We start from the raw sequence: 12,683 nt of genomic DNA, 5'->3' as shown, positions 1-12,683 counted from the left end.
TATAGCCCAACCCTATATATATATATATATATATTCTTCTAATTTTAATATCTCACTATTATAATAATATCATATTGCTAAATATATTATAATTATAATTATAATTAATGTAATAAATATAAATGTACACATATAATAGGAGCATCAATGTTCCTTGTATGCCTTTAATTTACATAGTATTTATACATATAAAATATATATTATAATATCTGTATACAATATAAACCTGTTTAAAATTGAAAACCTTTGAAATAACATTAAAAAATTAAAATCACCATATTGATAAATAAATAAAATAAATAATATAATAGCACAAAATGATAACGATTTGGTACTAGAAATACAATATTTGGTCGATGACGGACATAAATTCCACTGTATCAAACCAAAAATAGTTTTTGATTATAATTTAATTCAATTTCTTATAGTGGGAAAGCCCGCGCGTTGCTGCGGGTGTTCCGACTTATATCAAATTTAAATATGATGTCTACTACGAACGACAACCCATTCCAAGTTCCTAACATTTTATCTCATTCAACACAAAATAGTCATTGAACCTATATGCGATATGGTCACACACATGCAGAGAAAGTCTAGTAGACTACTTTAGTATTACAAGTATATGTATGTTCTAGGGGTGAGCATATAACCGAATTAAACCAACCTTAACCAAACCGAACAATTAACCGATAATTCGGTCAAGCCATAACCGATTAACAGAGGAATACAGTTTAGTTTTAGCTATGGCGTGTGGCAAAGCTGAATGAACCGAACCAACTAAAAATAAAATATAACAAAATGGTGGCTTAGCAGGCAATGGTGGTTTAGCAGCAGTGGTTCCAATAGCATTGCTGACACTTGGTTTATTGGCATTCGACATCTCGATTTCTTTAAGTCGCGTTTTCAACTTAATAAGCTCAAATTTGAGCTCTTGGTTCTCTTCTTTTTTTTTTAATCTCGAGATATCATCTAATACCATGTTTTGAGGTTCACTGTTGATCGGGCTGCATTCCATTTCCCTTAACCGTTGCTGTTCATAGTAAAGAACTTGAACCATTGTTTGAACCGGAAGCCTTTCGTTTTGGGCTGCATGGGCACGGGCCTCACACGATAGCTTTTGACAGTCCATTAAGCTGCACACTTTCTTGCGGTCCATGTCACTAATAGCTGGATGAGCCTAAAAGATTCCAAGTTAAGGTTTGATCAATATACAAGTCTAGATGACATTTCTAGATCAAAGATTCCACACCTGAACCACCCGTTACCCTTAGAACGACAATTTTAATCAAATTAAATACTAAAAAGAGGGCATACCTTCAAGTAAGTATCAATAGCTCTATACATTCCATCCTCGACTGGAATACATTCAGAAAAAACTGATAAATTTTGAAACCAACAAATTTCGATCAGAAGCTATTTTAGCAAGAAAACTCTCCATTAGCTTCGCGACATTCTCATCGTCACTTTGTAATGGCGAAACGAAGTTTACGTCATCCAAACCCGTAGAATTATATTCAAAATAATTTATCATGATTTGTTGAACTGTATCAACATTAAACATTGTATCACCATCAAAGCAACAAGAAGGAATTAATATATCATCTAAAACCGCCTGCCCGAGTTGTAAGCCCATTCTTTTCTATAAATCTAGTCTGCATGCAACTGCTGTGTCTAGGTATTTGGCAGCCCGAAGCAGCATTGAAAGAAAGCTTATTGATATTGTGGTTTTTCCTCTTGGTAAAAGGCCAACTATCGTTTCTAATACAACCCGCTTCTCGTGTTTTTGTTTCTGGTCAAGATTTCTCTTGGATTTTCCAAAGATCTCCTGTTTGTTTAAAAGAGATATGTACAATATTAGATGTTAAATAAGTGTATTAAAAGGAATAGCAAAAAAAAAAAAATAAGAGTTCTGGTAAACAATGAATAGTTACTCAGTAAGCACATAAAATATTCAGCTTTTATATGAAAAAATTATGCTTTACAAAATGACTACATATCATTTACATTTACAAGTGATTCACATCTTGAATAATTGTATTCAATTTCTAATTACAAGCTACTAACCGCTAGCGATTATGAACAAACGGGTCAATATACAAACCGAGACTTAACAAGCTCGAGCCTGAAATACAAAGTTTGTTTAAGCTTGTGAGCTCAAAACGAGCTCAAGATTTAGGTTTTACTCGCAAGCCGAGCTGGAGCTCAAATAAGTTGAACCGATATCTCAAACAGTTTGTCGAGCAGCAGCCCAAGCAAACAAGAATTTCCTGTCGTTCAAGACTCAAGAGCTTCTTCATATCAAAATTTCAAGTTCCCATTGGTATGTTTTCGCAAACAGTTAGAAGTCAACACGTAAACAAAGAAAATCAAGACAAATGGGTTTGTGAATTCAAGTGAAACAATGATTATAGAGAGTTTACCTCGTTCTTCAAAGAAGTGAGAGACCGCAGCCGACACAGTCAATGGCTTGACCGGAGTATAATGATTTTGTTCGAGAAAAGGCATTCGATCAAATTCATATAACGCAAAAACGTAAACTCTGGAATACGTTTGATCTTCCCTAACCGCTAACTTCGATTGATGAATAACTGATGAAACCGAGTTAAATTAGAAAATCACTTTCAAGCTCCGTTGGTCTTCACTAATTTAAATTAATCCCTTCAAAATTAAACCAACCCCAGATCACATAAGCTTCAATATTCAAAACCCATATTGAAAAATTCTAACTTAGATTAATCCATTCAAATTAAACCAAAACGAAATCACATATGCTACAATCATCAAAACCCATATTAAAAAAAAATACTAATTTAGATTAATCCCTTCAAATTAATTCAAACCCAGATAAAATTAAATCACATAAGCTACAATATTCAAAAACCCATAAGGAAAAATACAAACTTGATCAGCAAACTGAAAAGGGGACATGAATATGATCTGGGAAATTACAATATTGAATAAATAATGTGAAGGTTCTATAGTCCATAAACTATAATCACAAGACTTATCCAAATTACTTTACAAAATTACTTTAAGAGGTAGTAAACACTTACATATAGTTTTCAACGGCGGCTCTGCATCCTTAAACGATGTAGAGTAGGCGAAAGATGCAATTGAAACCCTGAGTCAACTTATAACCCTGATTTGCATAAGTGTTTGGATATAGAGTTTGATTTGATTTGGAGGAATCATAAAAGCGGGAATGGACATCAATCTGATTGGGTTGGATGGGACCCTCCCTATTTGCTTTTGTGCGTTTGGGCATCAATTTATAACCTTGATGATGATGAAGATGCGCTTTATCCAGTCTGTTTTTGTGCGTTTGGATGACCGCCTGCAATGAAGGGTTTCATAATTACTAACATTCAATTGAATAACCGATGAATTTCGACCCACGTCGCTCATCATGGATTAAATGTAACTGAAGAAATTAAACGCCAAAATCAATTTTCTTCTTGTCTCCAATTTTCTTGAAGATGAACCGTATTATGTTTTATTAAAGAGTAAACTGCCATTTTGGTCCATGTGGTTTTGGTACTTTTGCCATTTTAGTCCAAATCTCAAACTTTTTACATCTGGGTCCCTGTGGTTTGCATTTTGTTGCCATTTTAGTCCAAATCCCAAATTTGGTCAGATTCACCAACTTAAAATCTGGTTTTTTGTCCTTATCCTAGGGGCATTTTGGTCATTTCGAATTATTATATATAATATATATAATGCCACTGCCAGACGCCTATTTCTCTCTCTCATCTCACTCTGTCTCTCTCTCTCTCTATCTCTCTAAACTACCACCACACCACCACAACCCCCACATCATCCCCAACCACCGCCATCGTCCCCAACCAACACCACCGTCGCCGCCGTCAAGATCATCGTCATCATCAATCGTCTCCCGTCGCCGCCGTCAAGATCATCATCATTAACCGTCTCCCTCTCTCTCTCTCTCTCTTCAGATCCTCCAACACCACCGCCACCGTCCCCAACCAACACCACCGTCGCCGCCGTCAAAATCATCGTCATCATCAACCGTCTCCCGTCGCCGTCGTCAAGATCATCATCATTAACCGTCTCTCTCTCTCTCTTCAGATCAACCAACACCACCGTCGCCGCCGTCAAGATCATCATCTGGGTTTGCTTCAGATCCACCACCGATTCGAAGGTAAATCGCTCTAATCTCTTTGATCAGGTTGTGGATGGTGACGGTGGCGGGTTTAATGGTGTTGGTTGCTGATTTGGGTTGTTGGGGTTAGGGTTCCGGTGGGGGTGGTGATGTTGGAGACCGTGGTGGTGGCGGTAGTCTGGTAGATGGTGATGTTGTATCGGAATCTTTTGATTTGCAGATGAAGAACCTTTTTTGATAGTTCTTGATGGTGAGTAAATCAGTTTTGTGAAAGAATTCATGTTTTGTGGTAGTGAAAGTTGTTTGATCTGGGTTATGATGGCTGTGGTGAGCTTTGTTCAGAAATCGAATCGGATTTTGCTCAGAAATCAGATGTGGAAACAGGTGGTTGTGGAAGGAGGTTATGGCGGTTGTGGTGGTGCTAGAGAGAGAGAAGAGAGAGAGAGAGAGGGAGGAGGTGGTGGTGGTGGTGTTATAGAGAGAGAGAGAATAGAGAGAGAGAGAGAGAGCTGATTATTTTTGGGGATGATGATGATGATCAGTTTATAATAAAACATAAATGACCAAAATACCCCTGCACTAAAGGACAAAATAAGCAGCTTCCAACAGACAAAACCCATGGTTTTTGAAATTTGGACTAAAATGGCAACAAAATACAAACCACAGGGACCCAGATGTAAAAAGTTTGAGATTTGAACTAAAATGGCAAAAGTACCCAAACCACAGGGACCATAATGGCAGTTTACTCTTTATTAAATTAAGAAAGTTGTAGTGGTGTGAGACATCTTGAGAGGGAGAAAGTTACAATAAATTTAATTAGACTTTGTAGGATCGTTTTGTGATCCAAACGAGTCGATCAGAAGAGTAATTCACCAATACAAAAGGCGGAAATAGATGTATTGATGTTATTTCAGCTGAATTGCACGAGAAATTACTTTAAACTGTCTTTTGATTGATATCAGATCGTTTACAGAGCTGTAGACACTTCGACAGAGCTTCGCCGTCGGAACTAATTTCGTTACAAATGAACTAGGCACAACAGGTATTTATAGGCTCTTAATTCCGCATGAACAGGTACAAGCGGGACTTAATTCTGCGCGGAAATAACCCAAACAGAATTATAAGACGAGCGGAATTAAGGATTCCAAGCGGAATTACAAATCCGTGTGGAATTGCCTATAAATCACATTCTCGTTTTGCGTGCCCTGCTCTATCTATTACAATACAAGACTTGATCAAGACAAAGTCGACAGACGTATGCACCAACAGACTCCCCCTCGGATGTTGACGAGTCTTCAGTGTCGAGTCTTCGGTTGTCAAACCTTCAGTCTTTATCAGCCTACTCGCTCTCTTCAAAGATTCTCCATTGTAAGCATCCTCAATCAATCTTTATCTCTTCTTTCTTCCATCTTCAGAATCTCGATCTGGCTTTCTACATCTTCAAACTCCCTCTCGATGTCTTCATACTTCCCCTTTCAATCTGTTGGGATCGTAGTCTGGAATTCACCATCTTCAGGTCCTAAAATCGTAACCTGGCAAACAATCTGCTCAGGTATCAGAACCTGGCTTTTCCTGCACAATCTCTACCATACACATAAGTTTTTCAAATTTTAAAGATTAAAATTTAGAAACCATTTGCAAGAATCATTCAGAATGATTTAATCTATAATGAGCCACTTGTAGGAAAAATATTCTTTTATGCACAATCTCCCAAACCTGTTCATCAAGTTTAGCACTTAGAATTTTGAAAATCTTTTTGGATTTTTGAATGAACGAAGATGCAGTAAAGAAATATTTACAAACAATATTTTTGTGAGTTTGTGTAAGAGGATCATATCAGTTATTGAGACAAATCACCAACACCGTTAAGCTTTAAACATTTTAAGTTCTAAACAATTCACCTAGATTATCAGTATACTGGTCCACTTAAATTCTCACACAAATTTCTACTGTTTCGAGATACGATATAAATGTGTTAAGCACTTAAACTTATTCGCGTGTCCCATCACTTGAATATACTCCCGTATCCAGATCCCAATATTCAATCTTACAGGTGAGTATACCTAGATGATATCTGTAAGGAGTTAGATGCGAAACCGTGAGAGCTCAGGTCAGAACTTCCGTTCAGCAGAGAGATGACGGCTTGACTTTTGGTGTGTCCCCTTTAGAGGATCTTTTCTTCAACAGCACATGATTAGCATTTTTCAATGTTTCATCATTTTTTGTACTGAGGGTAGCGCTATTTTTCAAGCAAATAGAAAGTATTATACGGGGACTAGGCTATTGCTTCTGCAAAATCAGAAGTCCCGGGATAATACCCCAGATATCACTGAGCATAAAGACCTAGCATTTCAGAAAGAGAGACCTTTCAAACAAGATTTCGGGGGTTACCCATATATCCAAGAAATGTTCCCCACGATATAAGCAAGTTTGAAATTTATGTTTATATCTCGTCACAATCTACTAAATGTGCAAAAATCTACTGACACATCCACAGTGAGATTGTTTATCACATTTTAACTTTCCATTTCTTTAGCGTGTTGTGAAAGTCCACTGATGTGCTATCATTTCCTCTTTTGTACCACAAAACTCATTTTTGATTTTATCATGTTTTTGGCTTTTTTAAATTTTCTAATGTTTTTGGATTTTCTAAAATTTGTACTCCCACTAAAATTTAAACACATTTAAAGAAATTTGAAAACAAACTGTACAAGTAACATGACAACTGCGTGAATGGCTTCATTTCTCCATCCACTTGGCGTAAACAATAAGAACTCCCCCTCACAACAAACTATTTTCCCATTTAGATTAATCAAAATGGTTTTTCTGGAAAATAAGTTCTGTTGATTTTACCACTTGTAAAAATGGGGTCAAGATCATCACATTGTTCTGCCAATCAACTTAAGAATTAATCCCCTTTTTCAACCATTTGTAGTAAATCAAGTACAAATTAATGTCCTTAATTTACCACTTGTAGATATAACTATCAACTTCTGGCAAGTAAAACTTGTTTTTCAACCACGAGTTGATTTGCTTACCAACACTTTACCACTTGTAGGTTGAAATCTCATAATGCCGATTCCTGCTCCACACTACTAACCTGGGAGTTCCGGCAAGTCAAGTTTTTATTCTTTGAAAAATATTGACACCCAGGCCTGACCATCCTTGAGTGTAACAATCTCTTCTTCACTGTTACTTTCAACAAACCTGTGAATACTCTTTTTGGAAGCATAAAATTCTTTGACACCTTTGGCCTTACCATCGACCATTTTTCCAAAAATGTGTTTCACATTTCTGTTGAAAGTCTTTTCAACATCAAATTTAGTCTTTTCAGAATAAAATTGATTTGAAATTTCAATTTTCCCAACTTTCTTCTTAAAATTTTCAGCCCTTAGTGGTGGAAAATTTTCATCATCCACAGTCGGGACAGATTTCTCACTTTTTACAACAACCTGTGGCTCCTCTGCCTTTGTGGAGACAAATTCATCGCCAGTAGATAGCTCCTCTGATTTTGATGATTCAGAATCATCGCTAGAACTACTTCCTGAACTTTTAACTACCCATTTTTTGTTTTTTCAGATTTTCTTTTCTTTTCAAAACATTCCTTGAACATTCACCAACTTCAAAGGTTGAATTTTCAAAACCTGTAAATTTTCTGATTGAAAGTTCAGTTTTCTCAACAACTTTTTCTTTCAGTTTACCAGAGACTCCCTGTTTTGTCTGTATCGCCTTTGAACAATTTCTGGCAATATGACCAACTGTTTTACATTGAAAATAGGTTCTCATCTTTGTCTTCTTCTGAGCAATACTTTTCTTCATTTCTTCTTGCTTCTTCGCAAGGAATTCTTTGTTTGTCTGCTTCCAGAATGAACTCTTTTGTTCTTTCTCAGCACTTGTTCCTGAAATAAAAACAGTTTTTGGTTTATAAATTTTCTCATTTTTATAGTTTTTCGGTGGAATAAAACCTAATCCTTTCTTTTTGAAATTACCATTATGGTTTGGTTTCTTTCGAAAGTCTAAACCATAATTGTAATCCATTTTCTTGTTTATCCGTTGTTGAAATCTTGAAAGTGTAAGGACTTAGTTTTTCATTAAGATTTAAATCTTTTATTTCAGAAATATTAATTTCTGTTAATTTGAAAACCTTTTTTTATCATTTCAGGTTTAACACCTCTTATTGGAAAAGCCTCATCAGAATATAATTTGTCAGAATCTATCAAAGTATATGCTACTTTGATTGGTTCGTCATTCAAATTAGATTTTGATAACAAAAAACTCTTTATTATACACCTGTTTTCCCTGTTTGACTTTTTGACTTGAAATGTCGGACTTTGACTTTGACTCTGATTTTGACTCCGACATTGACTCCTCTGTTTCATCCTTATCCAACACCTGATCGACCACCTTTTTTATTAACTCAGACTCATGATCAGTATCGGACGACGTGAAAGTGACATCTATACTTTCTGGCAAATTATCTGACGACTCAGACTCCCATTGTAAGTTCGTTGCCTTTTTTACTCTTTCAGAATTTGGATTTCGAGGAGAATATCCATTTTCGACAGGGGGTGGACACTTGTTATAGACAACACTTGGTTTCTTACAAGATATCTTCACTTCATCATCTTTTTCTGCATCAGACTTCCTTTCTTCAGAGGTTTTCTCTTCATCAAACGTCTTCAATTTCTCCACAATCGGATAAATCCTGTCAACCACAAAAGTATAACATGAGTAATTTTTTAATAAAATATTAACTCTCTCGGTTTCAATTCTCTGAGTTTCCAGTTTTAACTCAAGCTCCGCACACTTTTCCGTGTAGTAGTTGACATTGTCAAGTTACCTCATGTATGCTCCTTTCAGTGTATTCATTGCTACAGCTTGTTCACTGCTTGACTCGTTGTATTTATTCATCTCTTTGTTCAAGACATCATATGATTCTTTCAGCCTTTTTATGTTGTGGAGCAATTCATTGTTTTGCTTTATCAGAGAGTCACAATTCATACACTTTTCAGAAACCTTGACTGCATCAGCATCTGTTTTAATTTCAAATTCTGGAATTTCTTTGACTACTCTCACTTGAACCTCTTCTACAACTTCTTTCTTTTTCTCAACATCACCATTTAAACGTTTTCTGACTTTTTCTGCCCAATAGTCATCAGTATAATCATTGATAACTTGAGCAACAACAACTTTAGCTTTTAACATCTCTTTATCTGGACAAAACTTATCCCAGCTAAAATTTTCCCAGCTAAAACCTTCAGGTAATCTCTCATCATCTTGATTTATCAGACAAGCTTTGTTATCAGCTGGAATATATTTGTCCCAACTGAAATCCTTTGAAGAACTTCCAACATTCTTATCAACCAAACAAGCTCTCTTTGAATCTTCAATCTTTTTCCTAGCATGTGCAGTTTGTGGTTGTTGTTGATGTGATTGTTGAGCAACTTGATGATAAATCGCCTTTCGATAGTAGTCGTTGTTTCCGAAAGGATTTTGAGCTCCACTTGCTTCACGATTTGTGCACTCCCTCTTGAAATGCCCATTTTCCTTGCAATGAAAACAAGTGACTTTAGATTTATCAAAGCCTAAAGCAGAAACATTCGCATCACGGAAATCATCTCTTCCCGTAATTTGCTTAAACTTTTCGGCTCTTCTCAACACGCTCGCCATGCACCACTTTATATCCATCAGCTCCATTTCTTCAGCATCTACTTGATCTTAATCCTCTTTGGTAAGCATTGGATTCCCAATCCTCCCTGCAACAAGACTACCATAAGATTCAAGCACAGTTACTAACAAAGACATAGAGCTTTTAGCTACTTCCTCTGAATAATTTTGATCATTTTCCAGATTTAATGCAATGTTGCATTGAAGTACTTTGCCACTCTTTGTTGTAGAAAAGTGTGGATCAAAAGATGGAAATGAAGTAAATCCCATTTTGCTACTTGATCCTTGAGATGATTTTTCAGAAGATCCCGTTGTATTGAAAGCAGCTTCAACTTTTGGCGAAAGATTGGTTTTGTCATTAACACCACTTTTGTAGTACAAACCAATGTCTTGCTCTCCATCATAGTTCTTCATTCTCGCTATCTTTTGTTGCTCCATCTCTTGAGCTTCAAGCTGTTTAATAAAATCACTCAACGTTAGATCATTAAAACCCGGTTTGTTTTCAACATCATAAGATATGTGCCCCACTCATCATGTGGCAACGCATCGGCTAATTTTTCAATCAACTCATCCTTATCTTTGGTGATACCCAATCTTTTCATATTTTTCAACAAATTGCAGTATCTTTCAATGATTTGCTTGGTGCTTTCATTTCTTAAACCTCGAAACAAATCAAATTCCTTCTTCATCAACGAATTTTTGTTCTTTAGCATATCATCACTTCCAAGAAACTTTGATTCAAGTTCATTCCACATCGAACACACACTTCCATTGTGTTGAAGTAAGATCAAGATGTCTTCTTTTATTTCCTGCTGCAACAAACTAATCATCAACTTCTCATCTTTGTATTTCTTTTTCTCCTCAGCACTCAATTCTCTAATTAGTATTTTCACATTGTTGTTCCCAAGTGGTCTACTATATTTAACTTCAATATGTGTTAGTGCAGTAATGTCTATCGCCTTCGTCAATCCGAGCCGTAGCGAGAAACCGAAGAAATCAAGCTTATATTGTAACAATTAGATAGAATTAGCAAGGTGGCATTTTGGTAATTAATGAGAACTCTCATTAATTCCAAGGGCTATATATAGGAGTGTTATGCCATAGTTTTGAAGACTTTTGCTCATTTGGAGATTTAGAGATCTAAGCTTAGAGAGAGAAAGTCTAGAGAGAGAAAGTTCTCTCACGTGATTCTCGGCTTTGTACACATCATCTTATTCAATAGAATCACGTTATTAGTATGTTCTTGTGTGTTAGGTCACGCACGTTCATGGATTCCGCACGTCGAACGTGTGGTTACGCAATCGTTTGGTGTGAAAACCGATCCTACATGTGGTATCAGAGCTCAGGAAGAAGAGTTTAGCTTGATATCATCAGTTTTCTAATTTCTACATCTTCTTTTTCAATTTGAACAAGTTTCTATGGTCAAAATGGTCTGAGTTTTTCACAGATTGTACAAAACAATATAATAACAAAGCCTTGAAAGAATCAGTTTAAAATTCGGTCTAAAAAGTGGTAAAAATGGACTAAGAAGTGATTCCGCTTGAACGAGTGTCTTCTGATTCCGCTCCAGCTTGCTATTCCGTTTGAAATTTCCAAGTGATACATGTGATTCCGCTCCAAAAATAGTACTGATTCTACTTCAAACAGCAAAGTGTGATATTCCGCTTGAAACTGATTAGTGGTATTCCGCTTGAAATTAATCAGTTGGTATTCCGCTTGAAAGTCAAAACAGATTCCGCTTGAAGTCTGTATTCCGCTTGAAAATATAGTTCTTAATTTCACTTGAAAGTTGGTGTCCATCCAAAAGCCTGATTTCGCTTGAGATTCATATTCCGCTTGAAAGTGAACTTTTTCGCGTCAAGATCATTTCACGACAACCGAGTGTCAGTTTATTTCAGATTATTTGATACTGTTTAAACTGATTGTGTTTGTTTGTTGTTTGTCCAGGTGATTGAAGATATACAACTTGTGAAATTGTTTGAAGATGTCGAGCAGCAGTGAAGAATTTTACAACACATTCTACAACGTATTCACTTCAGAATCGACAGAAAGAAGATCTGATATGAGAGAATATTCGAAAGAGATTTCTAGAAAAATTTGAAGTATGAGAATATGTATGGAAGCCAACAGAAACCACCGAAATTAATGAAGATTGAAGATTATAACTGGTGGAAAAACCGATTTGAGGGTTGGGTAAAAGCATTCGCTCCTGAAAGTTGGTTAAAATTGAAAAATGGATGTACAGAACCAGTGAAAGAAGAAGGGGAGCAACGGAAGCTCGAAAACAGATCTACGGGGATTCTGTTCGAGAAAGAGAAAGACAAGACGCTACGAGATTGACTACGGCAATATCCAAGGGGGAGTCTGTTAGTGCAGTAATGTCTATCGCCTTCGTCAATCCGAGCCGTAGCGAGAAACCGAAGAAATCAAGCTTATATTGTAACAATTAGATAGAATTAGCAAGGTGGCATTTTGGTAATTAATGAGAAGTCTCATTAATTCCAAGGGCTATATATAGGAGTGTTATGTCATAGTTTTGAAGACTTTTGCTCATTTGGAGATTTAGAGATCTAAGGTTAGAGAGAGAAAGTCTAGAGAGAGAAAGTTCTCTCACGTGATTCTCGACTTTGTACACATCATCTTATTCAATAGAATCACGTTATTAGTACGTTCTTGTGTGTTCGGTCACGCACATTCATGGATTCCGCACGTCGAACGTGTTGTTACGCAATCATTTGGTGTCAAAACCGATCCTACAATATGTTCCCATGCATCCAAATGATAAGCTTCAACCCAGTTACCAAAACGATCAGCCCATCCACTAAAATCATCAATGTCCAAAAGCTTAGGCAGATTTTGAGTTGTTCCAGTTTCATTTTCAAGCATCGTGTTCTGA

General features: G+C 36.3%; 1 protein-coding gene across 4 annotated transcripts; it reads right to left on the bottom strand.

Annotated features, from left to right (window-relative positions):
- Positions 1-581: 581 nt before the first annotated feature.
- Positions 582-3,469, bottom strand: LOC110897776 (BTB/POZ domain-containing protein SR1IP1). 4 transcript variants are annotated; one of them, XM_022144507.2, is made up of 4 exons: positions 3,054-3,469; positions 2,421-2,658; positions 1,315-1,825; positions 582-1,177 (listed from the first exon to the last, which is right to left on the bottom strand). In XM_022144507.2, exons 3-4 carry the CDS (start codon positions 1,342-1,344, stop codon positions 683-685), a joined length of 525 nt encoding a protein of 174 aa, XP_022000199.1. In that variant the 5' UTR covers positions 1,345-1,825; positions 2,421-2,658; positions 3,054-3,469; the 3' UTR covers positions 582-682. The 4 variants fall into 4 exon arrangements, with proteins under 4 accessions (XP_022000199.1, XP_022000200.1, XP_022000201.1 ...); XM_022144508.2 differs by having other exon boundaries at positions 2,421-2,588; XM_022144509.2 differs by lacking the exon at positions 2,421-2,658.
- Positions 3,470-12,683: the final 9,214 nt, after the last annotated feature.

This window comes from Helianthus annuus, chromosome 13 (genome assembly GCF_002127325.2).
Source record: "Helianthus annuus cultivar XRQ/B chromosome 13, HanXRQr2.0-SUNRISE, whole genome shotgun sequence".
Taxonomy (NCBI): Eukaryota; Viridiplantae; Streptophyta; class Magnoliopsida; order Asterales; family Asteraceae; genus Helianthus; species Helianthus annuus.
This window is presented reverse-complemented; position numbering and strand designations above follow the sequence as displayed.

What these genes read in the sequence shown, in the direction of transcription:
- LOC110897776 (XM_022144507.2), bottom strand. Translation starts at nt 1,344, where the DNA reads ATGTATAGAGCTATTGATACTTACTTGAAG. An exon ending in CTATTGATACTTACTTGAAG is followed by an intron (nt 1,178 to 1,314) that starts GTATGCCCTCTT and finishes GGAATCTTTTAG; the next exon opens with GCTCATCCAGCTATTAGTGA.